Source organism: Equus asinus, chromosome 24 (assembly GCF_041296235.1).
Source record: "Equus asinus isolate D_3611 breed Donkey chromosome 24, EquAss-T2T_v2, whole genome shotgun sequence".
NCBI lineage: Eukaryota > Metazoa > Chordata > Mammalia > Perissodactyla > Equidae > Equus > Equus asinus.
This window is the reverse complement of record NC_091813.1, coordinates 46,252,197-46,270,813: the sequence shown is the minus strand read 5'-3', so window position 1 is coordinate 46,270,813 and position 18,617 is coordinate 46,252,197. Positions and strand designations below refer to the sequence as shown.

Here is an 18,617-nt window from a genome sequence, read left to right as displayed (position 1 = left end):
TAATGATGTCCTCTCTTTCATTTCTGATATTAGAAATCTGTGTCCTCTCTTTTTATTTAGTCTGGCTTGAGGTTTATTGATTTTATTATCTTTTCAAAGAACCAACTTTTGGTTTTGTTGATTTTCTCTATTTCCTGTTTTCAATTTCACTCCTTTCTGCTCTAATTTTTATTATTTCTTTCTTCTGCTTACTTTGGATTTAATTAGCTCTTCTTTTTCTGGCTTCTTAATGTGGAAGCTTGGATGGTTGATTTTAGATCTTTCTTCTTTTCAAATATATGCATTTAGTGTTATAAATTTCCCTATAAGAACTGCTTTCTCTTGGGGCCAGCCTGGTGGCACAGCAGTTAAGTGCGCATGTTCTGCTTCAGTGGCCCAGGGTTCACCGGTTTGGATCCCAGGTGCAGACATGGCACCACTTGGCAAGCCATGCTGTGGTAGGTGTCCCACATATAGAGGAAGATGGGCACGGATGTTAGCTCTGGGCCATTCTTCCTCAGCAAAAAGAGGAATATTGACAGCAGATGTTAGCTCAGGGCTAATCTTCCTCAAAAAAAAAAAAAAATTAAAAAAAAAGAACTGCTTTCTCTGCATCCCATAAACTTTGATAAGTTGTGTTTTCATTTTAATTTAGTTCAAAATATTTTTATATTTCTCTTGAGATTTCTTCTTTGACTCATGTTATTTAGAAGTGTGTTGTTTAATCTCTGAGTATTTTGGAATTTTCTAGCTCTCTTTCTGTTATTGATTTCTAGTTTAATTCTGTTGTGGCCTGAGAGCAGACATTATATGATTTATATCCTTTTACATTTGTTAAGGTGTGTTCTATGGCCCCAATTATGGTCCGCATTGGTGAGTGTTCCATGTGAGCTTAAAAAGAAGGTAAATGCTGCTCTTCTTGTATAAAGCAATCTACAGATTTCCATTATATCCAGTTGACTGATGGTGTTATTGATCGACTATGTCCTTATTGATTTTTTGCCTGCAGGATCTGTCCATTTCTTTGTTTTTTTAAACTTTTTTTTTAAATACTTTATTTTCCTTTTTCTCCCAAAGACCCCCGGTACATAGTTGTGTATTTTTAGTCATGGGTCCTTCTAGTTGTGGTATGTGGGATGCCGCCACAGCGTAGATTGATGAGCAGTGTGTAGGTCTGTGCCTGAGATCTGAACCTGCAAACCACAGGCTGCTGAAGCAGAGCATGCGAACTTAACCACTATGCCACCCGGCTGGCCCCTACTCCTACTTTCTTTTGATTAGTGTTAGCATGTATATCTTTCTCCATTCAGTTTTAATCTATATGTGTCTTTATACATAAAACAGGTTTCTTGTAAACAACATGGAGTTCAGTCTTGTTTCTTCATCCACTCTGACAATCTCTGTGTTTTGATTGGTACATTTAGACCATTGACATTCAAAGTGATTTTTGATATAGTTGGATTAATATCTACCATATATATTATTGTTTTCTATTTGTTGCCCTTGTTCTTCATTCATAGTTTTGTCTTCCATTCTTTTTCTGCCTTTTGTGGTTTTAATTGAACATTTTATATGATTCCATTTCCACTCCTTTCCTAGCATATTTGGTTATACTTCTTTTTTTAACATTTTTTAGTGGTTGCCCTAGAGTTTGCAATATACATTTACAACTAATCCAAGTCTACTTTTTCTTTTTTTAAAAATGGTCTTTCTTTCCTTCCTTCCTCCGTCCCTCCGTCCCTTCCTTCCTTCCTTTCTTCCTTTCTTTCTTTTTTTGCTGAGGAAGATTCACCCTGAGCCAACATCTGTGCCAAACTTCCTCTATGTTGTATGTGGGTCACCACCACAGCATGGCTGCCAACAAATGGTGTAGGTCCACACCCAGGAACTGAACCCAGGCCACCAAAGTGGAGCATGCCAAACTTAACTACTAGGCTGCAGGGCTGGCCCCCCAAGTCTACTTTCAAATAACAACATACCACTTCATGGGGTGTTGAAGTACCTTATAATAACAAAATAATCCTAATTCATCTTTCCTGTCCCATGTATCATTACTGTCAGTCATTTCACTTGTACATAAGCATACATGTCTTAGTCCATTGACTGGGTGGCTTGTAAATAACAGAAATGTATTTCTCACAGTTCTAGAACCTGGGAAGTTTAAAATCAAGGGACCAGAAGATTTGGTGCCTGGTGAGGGCCCACTTCTGGGTTCACAGATAGCCATGTTTTTGCTGTGTCCTCACAAGGAACAAGGGTCAAGGGAGCTCTATGGGGTCTCCTTTATAAGAGCAGTAATCCCATTCATAAGGGCTCCACCCTCACGACCTAATCACCTCCCAAAGGCCCCACCTTCTAATACCATCACACTGCAGGTTAGGATTTCAATATATTAATTTGGGGGAGACACAGACATTTATTCTATAACAATCCACATATATTGTTGCTATTTATTTGAACAAATTATTGTCTGCTAGATCAATTAATAAGAAAAATAAAAATTTTTATTTTACCTTCACTTATTCTCTGATGCTCTTCCTTCTTTATGTAGATCTGAGTTTCTGACTCATATCACTTTCCTTCTAAGAACTTCTTTTAATATTTCTCGTAAGACAGATCTACTGGCAACAAATTCCCTCAATTTTTGTTTGTCTGAAAATGTATTTCTCTTTCACTTTTAAAGGATAATTTTGCAGAGTACAGAATTCTAGGGTGATTTATTTTTCTCAACGCTTTATTTCATTTCAACTCTCTTCTTGCCTGCATGATTACTGATGAGAAGTCAGATATAATTCCTATTTTTGCTCCTCTATAGGTAAGGTTTTTTTCCCCCCTCTATATTCTTTCAATATTTTTACTTTATCTTTGATTTCCTGTAGTTTAAAAATGATATGCCTAGGGGCTGGCCCCACAGCCAAGTCGTTAAATTTGGTGCACTCCACTTCAGTGGCCTGGGTTCAGTTCCCAGGAGTGGACCTATACCACTTGGCAGCAGCCACGCCATGGCGGTGACCCACATACAAAATAGAGGAAGACTGGCACTGACGTTAGCTCAGGGCAAATCTTCCTTAGCAGAAGAAAAAAGATTTGCCTAGGTGTAGGGTTTTTGGCATTTATCCTCTTGTGTTCCCTCAGCTTCCTGGATCTGTGGTTTGTTATCTGACATTAATTTGGGGGAAGTTCTCAGTCATTATTGTTTCAATTATGTCTTCTACTCTTGTCTTTTCTTCTGGAATTCCCATACACGTCTGTCACATCTTTTGTAGCTGTGCCACATTCTTGATATTCTGTTCTTTTTTTTCTTCAGTCTTTTTTCTCTTTGCTTTTCAGTTTTGTTGGTTTCTATTGAGACATCCTCAGTTTCACAGATTCTTTCCTCAGCTGTGTCCAGTAAACTAATAAGCCTATCAAAGGCATTATTAATTTCTGTTACAGTGTTTTTGATCTCCAGCATTTCCTTTTGGTTCTTTTTAGAATCTCTGCTTACATTGCCCATCTGCTCTTGCACGCTATGCACTTTGTCCAGTAGAGCCCTTAGCATCTTAATCATAGTTTTAAATTCCCAGTCTGATATTCCAATATCCCTGCCATATCTGAGTCTGGTTCTGATGCTTGCTCTGTCTCTTCAAACTGTGCTTTCTACCTTTTAGTATGTGTTGTAATTGTTTTGATAGCTGGACATGATGTACTGGGTAAAAGGAACTACCGTAAACAGGCCTCTAGTAACGTGGTGGTGAGGTGTGGGACAGGGGAGTGTTCTCCAGACCTATGGGGAGGACTCGGTCTCTCAGTGGACTTGATCCTCTGGACTGTGGACTTCACATGTGCTTCTCAGTATTTTCTCCCTTCTCTTTAATGGAACAGGATGGCTAGAATGGGATGGAGTTGGGTATTTCCCCTCCCCAGGGTCAGCTGGCTCTGATTAAATACTTTCTCCTAAAGGCAGACATTGTTAAGAACATGCTCTGGCATATTTGAAAATGGTTCCTTTGTCCCTCCCCATGCTAGAAGCACAAAGGAATTTTTCTCCAATATTCACTGTGACAACCTGGTCTACCTCTTGGAGGCAAAATTCAAGAAAGTGTGGAGGCCCCCAATGACCCAGACCCCATGGGGTTTTAAATTCTCGGTTGTCCACACTGAGCCTCTAGCAATCCATCAATCACAGTTCAGGTTTTCCTATCTCAGCACTGGTTCTTGCAGGTTTGTGCTTGTGGGTTTCTGCTCTGGTAAGTTGTGATTGTCTGTATTCACTTTCTCCAATTCTTGTCCCTGTGGTTTGCCCTGGGACCTCACTTCTCTGATGGGTCTTAGGAGAGTTGCTTTTCAGTTTACCTTTTTATTTGTTAGGATAGAGTGATGACTTCCAGCTTCTTACATGCCAGACCAGAAACCAGAAGTCTCTGGTAATATTTTATTGAATGCCAGACATTGTCAATTTTACCTTGCTGGGTGATGGATTCATTAAAAATATTCTTGAGTGTCATTCTGGGATGCAGCTAACAGTTTGATCCTCTCAGGTCTTGTTTTTAAGCTTTCTTAGGTGGGGCGAGAGCCCTATTTAGGCTAATTTTGCTCCAGTACTGAGACAGGACCCTTCTAAGCACTCTATCCATGCCCCACGAATTAGGAGATTTTATACTCTGGCTGGGAACTGTTAAAAGCTCCGGGGACTGTTCAGACGGCGCTTTTCCCTGCCTCCAGGGGTCTTCTGACACACTTGATTGGTATTCTGCTGAAGACTCCAGGGAGACTCTCTGCAGATCTCTGGATCCTTCTCTGTACACTCTCCTCTTTCTAATACTCTGCTCTGCAAACTCCAGCCCCCTTGGTCTCCCTGGATTCCCAGTTCCATGTCCTCAACTCAGAGACTACTGGGCTCCATCTGGATTCCCCCTCCCTACACTGGGCCATGGAAACTCTCTCCAGGTGGTATGCTGGGGCAATAAGAGGGCTCACCTCATTTGTCTCCCAGAAAAATTTATGCACCAAAGTGTGGCAGGCAGAATAATGGCTCCCTAAAATGCCCATGTCCTAATGCCCTGAATCTGTAAATATTACCTTATACGTGAAGGGAATTTTGCAGATGTGATTAAGGATCTTTAGATAGGAAGATTATCCTGGATTTCCTGGGTGGCCCCAATCTAATTACAAAGGATCTTTTTTATTTTTTTATAATTTTTTTTTGAGGAAGATTAGCCCTGAGCTAACACCTGCTGCCAATCCTCCTCTTTTTGTTGAGGAAGACTGGCCCTGAGCTAACATCTGTGCCCATCTTCCTCTACTTTATATGTGGGACACCTACCACAGCGTGGCTTGCCAAGTGGTGCCATGTCTGCACCCAGGATCCGAACCAGTAAACCCCAGCCACCGAAGTGGAACATGTGCACTTAACCACTGAGCCACTGGGCTGACCCACAAAGGATCTTCTAAGAGGGAGGCAGGAGTGTAACAATCAGAGGAGATATGATGACAGAAGCAGAGGTCAGAAGAAAGAGACTGATGATTGAGTGAAGATATTAATTGCTGGCTTTGAATATGGGGGAAGAGGCCTCAAGCCAAAGAATGCAGGTAACCTCTAGAAGTTGGAAAAGACAAGGAAGTGGATTCTCCTCTGGAGCCTCCAGAAGGAATGCAGCCCTACCTTTTGATTTTATCCCCCAAGACTTAATCTTGAAATTTGACCTCCAGAACTATAAGATAATAAATTTATATTGTTTAACCCACTAAGTTCTTGGTAATTTGTTACAGCAGCAGTAGGAAACTAACAGAATCACAAATTGGGAGCGTGGAATATAAGTAGGAAATAAGAGGTTGTTAAGACAAGATAGTGAAAGAAATTTTATTTTGGATCTGAGAAAACTAGAACCTCTTGCTACCTTGACATTCGCATTAATGTTATGTAAGTACAGTTACATTAAACCCAGAGACAAAATACCAGTACTTCCCTCAAAAAAGAAAAACAAAAGAAAAACGGGTGGGTTTTCAAACATTTCTATAATGGCCTTAAGGAAGAATTCTCCATGATACATTCTAACAATATGATCCCTTTTGAATAGAACACCATCATTTGCAAGTAAAAGCCACCCACTGCATTTGGTGTCAGAAGTAGTCTTTAGTGTGACAGCTACAGAGAGACTGGTTCCAAGATGAGTAATCCTAGTAAGTTACAAGGCAAACCAACAGAGGAGAAATTCATACATGAAGTTCTAGTCTTACAAAATATTTCATGGTTGAAAAATAAGATTTTATTTCACTAAATTCCAAACATCTATCCTATTAACAGGTAAGAAGCTAAAACACATCATATTCTCTTCAGAATTTATGATTTCATTTTCTTCTTCAATTTAAGGTGTAACTTACCTAATAGTCTAGATCAGTTTCTTTTACAAGTTTACAAATCTCAAGAAGCTTCCACTCAACTTCTTTATACTTTTCTACATTTTTCAAGTTTTCTAAAATGCACAATGTATCCATTAGGGTTAACTGTGGCAATTACAGAGTGACTTAAACAAGAGAGAAGTTATTTCTCTCACGTAAAAGGCCAGAGGTAGGTAGTTGCAATGCCTTCTCTGCCTGAACAGCAGTAGTAGTCAGAGTTTTGGAATGACATTCGCTCACAGGACCCAATAAGCCTGGGGGACCCAACCTGCAGCGGCTCACTTGACTTCATAGGAAAAAGCACAGCAGCATGACTTGTTTCAGCAGGAGTCTTTGTTCCAGACTCCCAAGTGTGAGCTCCACTCTAAGGGAACAAGATCATCTGGGTGGGTGCAGAAGCCACATTGGCTTACAACCTTCATGCTCCCTAAGAACCAATATCTCTTCAGAGCCCATGAGTGTCGCTTCCAGGGATCTTTGCAAAAAGAAACACAGCACTTAAGGAAGTCCAAAGCCCACGCTTTCCAATGGACATTTATAGCACTTGTCCCAGTCGTCCTGGTCCAGGTACAGCTTACCGATAAGGGTAATTTTAAATGACAAACAATATCGCCTGGCATTACAGCTGATGTTCTATTGGTACCTTGTCCAGCAGGTTTCCAGAGAAAACGCTGCTGAAAGGTAAAGTCGAGCTCATTCTACTAGGAAGAAAAAGAAGGGTTTTACTAACTCTCTGTTCACAGCAGTCTAGGGCAGCAGCATAGTGTCAGAATCCGATCTTCTATCTTGTTGCTCTGCCACCCAGGGCTTCTATTTCCAAGGTTACTTTACAGTCTAGGAAGCCTGGTGGAACTCTAGCCGCCACAGCCATGTTCCAGCAGGAAGAAAGAGAAGATGAGCTGGCCCATTTCCTCTTACACCTTAAGGTTTAAGGAAACTTGCCAGAATCATCCCACTCTTGACACTTCTAATTCCATGTCACTGCCCAGAATTTAGTCAAATGGCCATGTATACACGCAAGGAAAGCTGGGCACATTGATAACCTGAATAAATTCTGGGATTCTGTTACAAAGAAAAAAAGGAAGAACAGATATTGGGTCAGATAATTAGCAGTCTCTCCTACACAGACATATGGTGGGAAAAGTAAGCTTTTTATTAACAAAAGCTGAGGCTAAAAAAGCCGTATAAAAATTGGGAAGACATATGCACTTATGATTTGGAAATGTTTTTAATCAGCGTAAGTTTTTTTTTGAAAAGTTACAAAACTTATTGAAGAAAAAAATTCCTCACCCTAGAACATTAGTTATCTGATCTGTCACAAAAAACAGTTATATCTCCAACACTTATGAGATATAATTAATGTGAGGTGTGTTTTAACAAATCAACACCAGGTTAAACCATACGAAGTTGCTGTTTTTTGTAGTTAGAAACAATTGAATATTGGCAATTTCATATAGTTCAACCTATAACAAAGTATTAAAGTTTGTGAATAATTTACTTAAAAAATACAAATTAGACCAGATCTGCTCATCACCATAATAGAATGACTGTTACAGCTGAATTCCAGTATCTTTCTCAAGGGGGAAAGGAGTGGAATTACAGCTGGACTATCAGGAACTTGAACTTTATCCTTAAGCACTTCTGAATTCTTTTTCTGTTCCTAGATATAATACTTACTGTGGTAGACCGGAAAATGGCCCCCCAAAATTTTCAGGCCCTAATCCTCAGTTTTATGCCTGTTTACGTAAGTTACATGGCAAAACAGACTTTGCAAATGAAATTAAAGTTACAGACCTTAAAACAGGAAGGTCATCCAGGTGGGCCCAATGTAATCAAATGGACCTTTAAAGGCAAAGGCAGGAAGGGTTGGTTAGAGACAGGATGGTGGAAGCAGCATAGATTTTAGCATGAGAGGGACTTGACCTGCCATTGCTGGCTTTGAAGAGAAGGGGACCATGAGCCAAGGAATGCAGGCAGCCTCTAAAAGCCCGGAATGGCCCTTTGCTGACAGCAAGGAAATGGGACCTTAATCCTTCAACTCCAAGAGTTGAATTCTGCCCACAACTGAATGAACAAGGAAATGTCTCCCCACGCCCCTCTTCAGAAAAGAATAAAGCCCTACCAGCACCCTGATTTCAGCCCAGGTGAGGCCCATGTCCAGCTGCTGACACACAAAACTGTAAGAAAATACATTCCTGCTGTTTTAAGCCACTAAGTTTGTGGTAGTTTATGATGGCCGCAATAGAAAACTTATACACTTACCTTAGTAAAATCTCCAATTTAAAGGACTCAGCAGAGAAGGGTTGCTATAGTCATTTAAACCATATTTTAAAAAATTCAGTTCATACCTGGTCCTTAATGATTCTGTTATATTAAGTTGTAGCTATAATTGGAAATATGTGTATAGCCAACAAAAATAAAATAATAGTGAACTGAAAGCTACACAGCCAAATATTTTATATAAAAACTCTAAAAAGTTCACGACTAGTTATTACGAGAAACATTTCATCTAGGAGAGCTTTCTAAAGTAGCATCTTGAGTTTCCATAAAAACAGAACCTTCTGTCTCAAAAGAAGGGATATCAATAAGAGGACCAGAATCCTCTATTTCCAGGTGCAGTGGCTTCCCCTGTTCGTGACTCAGGTTTGAATTATCCTTCATTTGAATTTCTTGCTCTTCCAACTCCAAAGGTTTATCTGAGGCTGGAACTACAACATCTTCATCTTCATTTTCATGTAGAAAGCTACAAATCATGTTGGGTCTATAGGAGAAATCATTATCCTTGATTTGCAGCCATTCCACACCACCTAATGGGGAGGGAGGGGAAAGAGGGGAGGACAAACCAAGAAAGACACAGGAAAAAGGAGTCTTAGTTACTTAAGTATATTTTTCTTTAATTTAAATATTCATCCTATGAATAAATGTCAAAGTAAAAGCCCACCATAAACCAAGGAACATGGTGCCTGTAACTACTGATAAATAATTAAGTAATTTCCATCTTACATGGAGACCTTGGAATGCTAACAGGGGATGTATTGTCCAAATCACTAAAAGCAATCAACTTCAGTTAGCACTGCAAGGCCTCTTCCCAGAGTTCAATTCCCAACTCATTCTGAATGATAATTTGAGCTCTCACTGCTACCTCAAGCCTTAGAGTAACGAAAACTGTCACTTCCCTACAATTTTCTCCTCACCTCTCAGTTTTCATAACACAATGGGTGATACTGACCTATCATCTTCTAAGTCAACACTTACATGTCGTTTTGAGTTGGAATATCCAATTGTGAAATAAGACACCTCTCAAAAAAAAAACACTTGGAAAAGTTTTGTTTCTCTCCATACTCATAGTCAAAGCCCTAACCCCTCAATGAAGCCCTATAATCAAGAACTGCTCCAATAATGCTAGTCATTTTTTCATTTATTCTTATTAACCTTTCAGCCAAATACTTGCAATTGATTCTCATTAATTTCTGTAGCAAGCCCAAGCTGTTTACTCTCATTTTCAAAATTCCACTAGCTATCTCTAAGATACCCCAACGTATCCTGTCACCTGCTCACACATCCATCTGCTCCTACTCCCCACTATAAATGAGCTCTTCTGCAGCTGTTTGTTGAAACGTCCTCACTGCTGATCCCGCGTCTTCTCATGTGTTGTTCCTATAAAGTCTACCTCTATCGAAGACTGATTAGTCCTTTTCTCTCCAGTTCAGCTTCAACTATTGACTTTCTTATTTTTTTCCTGCAATGGCATCATTCTCCTAGTCACCCAGATTCAAAACCTTGAAGCCATCCTTTATTCTGTTATTTAGCATAATACTTGGCACATAACAGATACTTAAAATAAGCTGAATGAAATAGGCGTGGACTCACATTCATCCACGGCTATTTCAGTGTGACTTCCTTTAGAGTGAAGTTCCCAGAAAGTAAGGACCACATCTCCGGTCTGCTTTGCCTGCCTCCAGCATACTGCCATGTTTGGCAGCCAGCCTCTAAGGTTCCCAATGATCCTCACCTTCATGCCCATGTCACCCCCTCCCACACTGTATAGGAAACTGCAGAAATCACAGAATGTGACTTCTAAGGCTAGTTCATAAGACGTTCTCATGGATCACCTGATCTGGGAGGAGCCAGCTGCCTTGGGAGGAGGGCACTCAAACAGTACTAAGTGGAGGCAAGGAACCGAGGCCTCCTGCTAACGGCCAGCACAAACTTGCCGGCCATGTGAGTGAGCCATCTTACCATCGGACCCTCCAGCTTTACTCACGCCTTCAGATGACTGCAGCCTCGGGAGCCACCTAGAGCCAGAACCACCTAGCTAAGCTGCTCCCAAATTCCTGATTCACAGAAACTGTGTAAGATGGCGTTTTTTGCTATTGTTTTAAGCCGTTAAGTTTAGGGGTAATTTTTTATGCAGCAATAGATAACTAATACAGCCTTGAACAGTTGCTTACTAATTTATTTGATTAAGCAAAACATCCAAATTGTTCCAAAGATCTATCAGACTATTAAAGACTACAAGAGAGGAAATTCTATAATTTCCTTTAACAAGAGTATCTAAACAATAGCTAAGCTCATCTGATACGCATCTGCCCTTCAAGTTCATTCTAGAACTTCAAGTATTATCTATTCTTCCTGCTATTTTCAGAGAGTGCCTAAAAAAGGGGATAGTTTTGGGATATACATAAGAACAGAGATTTGTTATGGAGTAATGTGTAGTTGGTGTTATTAATTTCTGTATGATTAATGTACCTTCAAATTTTATTCCTTAAAATACAATAAACCTACTGAGTCATGAATATATTCATCACTAAGGTCATGTTTACTAGAGTTTCAAACATGTCTTTGAGCAATGAGCTTTTAAAACTCTCGAGTGATTCTCTGTTTATCTCCATAAACATGTGCCTGCTGTGGACACAAGCAGCCCTGGTCTAAAGTCTCTAGTCTGGGATGACTAGCGACTGGAGAAGGCTAAATGGACGCTAATTAAGAACTGGACTCAGGACTAACAACTGTGTACTAGAGTCTGAGTCCCTCCCTCACGTCTAAAGCCAGCTTCTTCCAGCTGTGAGCTCCTGGGGAAGGCTGCAGCAGCTGCCAAAAGTGTCAGGAGATCTCTGAGGTTACACCCTGGGAATCCAGAACTGCTATCCTATCTCCCCCACTTACAGGGAAGTTTTCATTATAAAAGAGAGGAAGAGACAGACACACACACGCTGAATTCCCTAGGGGTTGGAAATCATATTAAGTTTCTTGGGAAATTCCTCACAATTGTTTCCCATGCAAAGCAGATAGAGATTTCTTACATATCTCTGCTATATTAGAATTCCACTGAATTTTAAATTTATGCTTGGTACTTTTCATGGAGCACCTCAATTTTAATATATTTAACATATTACATACAGTCATTACTTCAAAGTACAAGGAACGTCCTGGCAGCAATATGTCATTACCAGAGCCAATATTAAATCATCTGTTTTCAAAGACCTAAGTGAACCAACCTATGTTTTCTTCTCCTTCCTTCTTTTCTGTCAGAAGAGTTCTCGTCATGTTGAGCTTCTTCATTGTATGGCACTTATACTTCAGCACTGTCTTATTATTTCCTTCTGCATCCACTAGAACAAAATCAACTCAATTATTATACTGCTGGATGCCATCAAATAAAATCATCATGTTAAGCCTCAAAAGACTAAACTACTTCCTGTCAAGATAGGGTAGTAAGTTCAAGATTTACTCATCCCTTCCGCCCCAAGCACAGATAAATGACAGATATAACACGTAACAGGGGCCAGGCCCATGCCGGAGTGGTTAAGTTCACACCCTCGCTTCTGCGGCCCAGGGTTTCACCAGTTCAATTCCTGGGTGCAGACATGGCATCACTCATCAGGCCATGCTGAGGTGGCATCCCACATGCCACAACTAGAAGGACCCACAACTAAAATATGCAACTATGTACTGGGGGGATTTGAGGAGAAAAAGCAGAAAAAAGAAAAAAAACAAAAACACGTAACAACTGAGGGCACAACCAGACTCAAAAACAACACACATCTCCAGGGGATAGAAAACCCAAAGCTCTGAGTGAGATTAAACTATGGGCCACTTAGGCTGCAGCTCTTAAATAGGAAACTGGGGCCAAGAATTTGGCCTTACAGGGTGATGAGGTCTAAAATTCTACCACTCAAAATGAAGGACCAGGGACCGGCCAGGTGGCACAGCAGTTAAAGTTCGTACATTCTGCTTCAATGGCCTGGGGTTCACCAGTTCAGATCCTTGGTACGGACCTACACACCACTTGGCAAGCCACACTGTGACGGGGGTCCCACATAAAATAGAGGAGGATGGGCATGGATTAGCTCAGGGCCAGTCTTCCTCAGCAAAAAAAAAAAAAGAAGAAGAAGAAGAAGAAGGACCAAATCCTGAAGCCAGAGACTGGAGTGCGGATATTTCCAATCATGAAAGAAGGCTGAGACAGACACTGCTGCTAACCTGCTGCTGGGGGTTACAGCTTTATAGAAAGCTGTGGACACAGGCAGGAGGGAGGATGAGGGTCTGAGCTAAGGATGCGAACCCCACTGAGAACTTCTATACACTGCTACTGTGAGTGTAAACTGAAACTCCACTTGAGAAAGCAACATAGTGGCATCTGTTAAGTTGAACCATGTGAAACTGTCAATCTTCAGCCAAAATTGGTAATTTCATATGGCTGAACCTAATAGCAAAGTTGAAGATACACACACCCATCAATCTGGCAATTTCATTTCTAAGAGTATACCTTAAAGATATTTTTACATATAGGCACAGGAGACATATAAAATATTCATGGCGGCATTTAGTAGTGAGTTATAAGCATAATTAAGAACGTGGGCTCTGGAGAAGACCCCCTGGGTTCAAATCCTGGCTCTGCTGCTTACTTGAGTATGACCTTGGGAATGTCATTTACCTCTCTGTGCTTCAGTTTCTTCGAACATAAAATAAAGATAACAATGGTATCTACCTCATAGGCTTGTGGTAATTAAATGAGTTTAGACATGTAGCATTTAGAACAGCGCCTGACATATAGAAGGCACGCAATAAATTTTAGTTGTAATTAATAACTACTAGTAAAAGTGGAAGCAACCAACACGTCCATTAACTGGAGAATAAACTGCAGTATAGTCACAAATGGAATACTAAGCAACAGGGAAAATAAGAGTTATATCTATCAACATGTATAAATCTCAAAACATACCTCTGATTGAAAAAAGATGTAGAATGATATGTACTGTATGCTACAGTTTATATCAAATTTGAAAATATACCAAAAAATGCTATTTATTGTGGATATATATGTAATATAAAATCAAGTATAGGAAAGAAAAGCACCAAATTCAGAGAGTGATTACCTCTGAAGACAGAGGAAGGGAGTAAGTTTAGAGAGGGGTATACCAGGGGCTTCAAATGTATCTGGGATGTTTTTTAATTATCTGGCAAAATGGTAGGATTTGACACAGCTAGACAATGGGTACATGAGATGTTAATTTTAATATTCACTGTACATTAAGTATGTTAGAAATATTTCATAGTAAAAAGAGTTGAGTTAGCATAGCAATCACTTACCATGTTCAACATTTTCTTCAAATATAACACAAGTCCCAAGAGTGTCTGCAGAAAAATTTGAAGGAAACTTGTTGAGAAATAACAGAGCTACTTTCTCTAAAAAGCATATTAAAAAAAAAAAGAGTTTCATCTATCTGACATCCTCCTACCTTCATACTCGCCAGCAAAGACATAGCTGTCCACTTGCAGAATGGGCCTCTCAGTGTCAATTCCCTAGAACAGGATACAGGGTCATAAAAAATCATCATTAAAACAAGTCTTGGTATGGGGCTGGCCCCGTGGACTAGTTATTAAGTCTGGCACGCCCTGCTTTGGATGCTCAGGTTCAGCTCCCAGGCACAGACCTACACCACTGGTTGGGGCCATGCTGTGCTGGTGACCTACGTACAAAATAGAGGAAGACTGGCACAGATCTTAGCTCAGGGCAAGTCTTCCTCAGCAAAAAAAAAAAAAAAAAAAGTCTTGTGGGGGGTGGGGTGGTGAAATGGGTAAGAGCAGCCAAAAGATACAAACTTCCAATTACAAAATAAATAAATAAGTCCTGGGGATATAACGTACAGCATGGTGACTATAGTTAATAATACAGTATTATATATTTGAAAGTTGCCGAGAGAGTAAATCTTAAAAGCTCTCATTATAAGAAAAAAAAATTGTAACTATGTGCGGTGATAGATGTTAACTAGACTTATGATCATTTCACAGTATATACCAACATCAAATCATTATGGCCTACATCTGAAACTAATACAATGTTTTATGCCAATTACATCTCAATTAAGAAAGAAAGAGAGAGGCTTCCAAGGGTAACCTAGCTACCAAGGAGACTAATTTCCAAAACGAGGGAATCTCCAGGGCTTCTTGTCCTAGCAAGTACAAGAGAAGCTAAAACTGCTGTCATCACCGTAGCCACAACCTGAAGACTACTTAACTCCTACCCAAGTAGCAAGGTCTATTTCAATCAACATCCTCTTCAAGTTTATGGCAAGGACAGAGGAAGTTTTGTCAACAACAGCTCAAAGATTTTCACGTAAAGTGATAAAACAGATGGTAACTTATGATAGCACGGCTCAAGGCAACAGCAGAGCGTGAGGTCTCTAAGTCTTGTCTTAGCGGCTCTCTTCTTTCCCTGCTCCACAGTTTAACCCGGGTGCATATCTGATCGTCCTCTCCTCGCCTTGTGTTTCTCTCTCCTGCCTCACTTTCTAAAACAGTGCATTTAAAAATATATGTCTTGTTCCATTTCAAACTGCGACCTCCTCCCAATCTTCACCTTTCTCTCCAGCCACACGTTCAGACACTCGAGCAGAGTTTGCCCTTTTCTCCGATCTGCTACCACAGTCCCTGTACTTCTTGGAGCCGCCTTCGAGTTTACGTGGAGCGAATATTATCAATCTTCGGGGACAGCTATTTCACCATTCACTGTTTCACGTTTAAGAAAATCTACAACCACCCTCCAACTCTAGAAGACTCACCAAAATCTTGCATTTATTTTCACATTTTGAGAGAAAGTCTGAATCAATAATTCCTGACAATTCCACCAAAACCAACTGCTCCTGGCGGAAGAAAGAGGGGTTAGCACGCCAGCCGGCGAGGGCGCGCGCGGGAGAGGCGATTTAACAAAAGGAGCCGCAGAGCCCCACGGCGACGATCCCGCCTTGAGACGGCCTGCTGTCACCGACAGCCCGCAGGCGACGTGCCCTACGGGAAGTGCCTCTACTTCCCCGCGCCAACCACCGTGTGGCACTTGGCGCCCGCCGCGCCCCCGACCCTTTCCCCACACACAGCCCGCACGCCACCACCGCCGCTGCCGCCGCGCGGCTTTCCGGACGGCACTCACGGCCTCCTCTTCCTCCTCTTCCTCCTCTTCCCCGTCTTCCCGGTCCCCGCGACTCGGCTCCTCAGCCGCCGCCATGTTCCCGCCCTGCTCGGGCCTCCGCGTCACCGGCCACGCCCCCCCGGCGCCGCCATCTTGAGTGAGGGCAGCCAGCCACCGTGCCGCGCGCAGGGGGTCCGGGTCAGGCGTCGTTCCTCTGCAGAGAGGAGGGGCCCTGGCGGCCGCTGGGGCGGTGCTGCGACCGCGGGAGGCCTCGCTCTCCCGCGCAAAGGAGAGGAGAAGCTTGGCGAGTTAGGAAGCCGCCCGGTGCGGCGGAAGCGCAGAGGATTGCGGGTGGCCCGCGCCTGCCTGTTCGCAGGGAAATCCCCAATCTCGCGTGAGCACGCATCCTCAGTTCGCGGTCCCGGAGCCAAGTTCAGGGCACCGGGCAATTCAACACGCCCGCTGCGCGCGAGGCCGGGCGGTAGGAAGTGGGCCTGCGTTTCAGTCCTGCCGGAGCGTAGGGTCCAGGAGAGGTAGATAAAGGGACCCAACCAATTATACATTAACCAGTGTGCCCCAGGTGCTGTCGATGTCGGCTCTGTGAGCCGAGGAGTTGAAAGAAATGTTTCTTGGACTCTCAAGGTCTGGTCGTAGTTCTCTTTTATTCAGAGAATAGCATGGGGACAGGACCCATGGGCAGTGAGAGGGGCTGGTGTGGTGACAGCACCCGTGGGCAGTGAAGAGCTGCGATGTGTTGAGGATAGGGCTAAATGTATAAGGAATAGGTACTGACTTATTTTTTTACCAAAGAAAAGATAAGGTAAAAAGTTGTTAAAATAGTGTGGGTGCAGGTGGGGTCTGGTTATTGTGTGGTCGTGTGACTTTAGATATGAATCAGGTCATATAGATGGGCATGTAGGCCAGGACCCCTTGGGCTTCTCTCCCTGGGGCAGCCTTGATCCACATCACTATAAGGGATGTAAATTGTTATGGGAATACTAAGAGACCTGGAGAAGTGAACTTTTGAACAGAATTTCCTTAAAGTAACCTCATGGATTCTCCTGATCATAAAATAAATGATCTTTGTACCCGAGACAGGATGATCGAGCTCCCAGGAGCATGAGCTTTGGGGTCCAGTACTTGAATGAACGGTTCCACTGCATTATTAGCAGCAAGGCCTTAGGTGTTGGTTATTGTGAGGATTAAATGAGATAATACATATAAAGTAGATTTAGCCCAGTATTCTGCACGTATTAAGCATTCAATGTGCATTTAATCTATTAGTAGTAAAGTACAAAATTTTAGAGTATTATGACAAACATTTTGTATGTATCTTTTCAGCATTCTACATGCACACTTTTTTTACAAAATGTGTTCAAACTTGTACATCTGTCTTTAACTTGCTTTTCTCACTGTTTACAGTATCACGGGTGTTTTTCCATGTTTTCTATAATAAATATAGATCTACATCATAATTTTTAGTAACTGCATAGTATTTATTGTGTAATATTGATATTACACAACATTTTAGTAAACATCTTTCTACATTTTTACCCAGTTGCCCCATTAAATGAATAGGACTTCTTAGCTTAAAAAAAGTAGAAAGTGCACTCGATCTGAAGTTGCAGATTTGAGTTCTAGCTTTTGAAATGTAATAATTGTGATCTGGCACAGGCTGGTATGCTTTGTCAACCTGTGTCCTTATTTATTAAATGAGGATAAAAACATTTATACTTACTGTATATTTTTTATTTGAAGATTAGATCATGTATCTAAAAGTGCTTTATAAATTGAAAAAGTGCATAAATTGTCAGCTTTTATCGGGCTAATGGGAGAATAAAAAGGACAATCCAGGCTGAGGGACCAGCAGGTGCAAAGGCTTGAGAAATGAAAATCTATGTGTTTTAGTATGGAGATTTGTCAAAAAATTGAAAATAGAAATACCATGCAACCCAGCTATCCCACTGCTGGGTATTTATCTAAAGAACTTGAAATCAACAATACAAAGAGATCTGTGCACCACTATGTTCATTGCAGCATGATTCACAATAGCCAAGACATGGAAGCACCCCAAGTGCCCATTGACTGATGAATAGATAAGGAAGATGTGGTATAGATATACAATGGAATACTACTCAGCCATAAAAAAGACAAAATTGTCCCATTTGCAACAACGTGGATGGACTTTGAGGGTATTATGTTAAGCAAAATAAGCAAGAAAATGGTACAACAAAGGAAAGAAAGACTCTTCTTATTGGTGCCCAGAAAACAAGCTGGAGGTTTACTTCCTGGTAAGTCCGAGAGTGATTCTTCATCTCCAGACAGGGCTTTTCAGGGCTGGCTCACATCACTCTGTAGTGATTTCCTGTAGGATCACAAATTTTGAGCTCTGTCACCCTCGCCAACAGTAAGGCCTCCAAGTAGCATGGCTATTGGACTTGGTCTCCAGCTGGGTGAGGTGGACTGCATTCCAAGAGCTTGTTCATCCTGGAGCATGTCACTTCCAGACTGATCTACAGCTTCCAGGCTCCAGGGTTGTGCTGTAAAGGACGGTGCTGGGGAGAGAGGAAACTCTCTCAAAGGGGAGATCTCCCCTCCAAAGCCTAAGCTTTTCTTAACCCTTGACAATGGAATCTCAAACAGGGCTCCTTCCCCCTATAAAATGCCAGCATCTGGCAAGAGGCCTTTGAATCAGAACAAAATAATTCTAAATAAATGTATGGCAATTGCTGGCTCTCTGCTTGGGAATCCAATGGCATATGATGCAGTGGTAACTGGCCCCAAAAAGAAACACAGTCAAGGCAACAATAAAAGAGAAGACATTTTTACCTTCCTATGTTATAAGCCA

The 18,617-nt window shown here is 41.5% G+C and overlaps 1 protein-coding gene across 6 annotated transcripts; it reads right to left on the bottom strand.

Annotated features, from left to right (window-relative positions):
- Window positions 1–5,807: 5,807 nt before the first annotated feature.
- GTF3C6 (general transcription factor IIIC subunit 6) lies at window positions 5,808–16,278 on the bottom strand. Of its 6 annotated transcripts, XR_011497679.1 has the most exons (9): window positions 15,791–16,278; window positions 15,426–15,506; window positions 14,103–14,166; window positions 13,954–13,998; window positions 11,859–11,972; window positions 8,623–9,167; window positions 8,483–8,537; window positions 8,155–8,202; window positions 5,808–7,422 (listed from the first exon to the last, which is right to left on the bottom strand). XR_011497679.1 is itself a non-coding variant. In XM_070496326.1 (6 exons), the coding sequence occupies exons 1-6, from the start codon at window positions 15,863–15,865 to the stop codon at window positions 8,866–8,868; spliced, it is 681 nt and encodes a 226-aa protein (XP_070352427.1). In that variant the 5' UTR covers window positions 15,866–16,278; the 3' UTR covers window positions 5,808–8,865. The 6 variants fall into 6 exon arrangements, 1 of the variants encoding a protein (XP_070352427.1); XR_011497676.1 differs by having other exon boundaries at window positions 8,483–9,167; XR_011497678.1 differs by lacking the exon at window positions 8,483–8,537.
- Between the last annotated feature and the right edge of the window lie 2,339 nt (window positions 16,279–18,617).

Coding starts and splice junctions, on each gene's coding strand:
- GTF3C6 (XM_070496326.1), bottom strand. CDS start 15,865: ATGGCGGCGGCTGAGGAGCCGAGTCGCGGGGACCGGGAAGACGGGGAA. Junction 13,999..14,102: donor CTTTGCTGGCGAGTATGAAG/GTAGGAGGATGT, acceptor ATTTTTCTGCAG/ACACTCTTGGGACTTGTGTT. Junction 9,168..11,858: donor GGAAGGAGAAGAAAACATAG/GTTGGTTCACTT, acceptor CCTCCCCATTAG/GTGGTGTGGAATGGCTGCAA.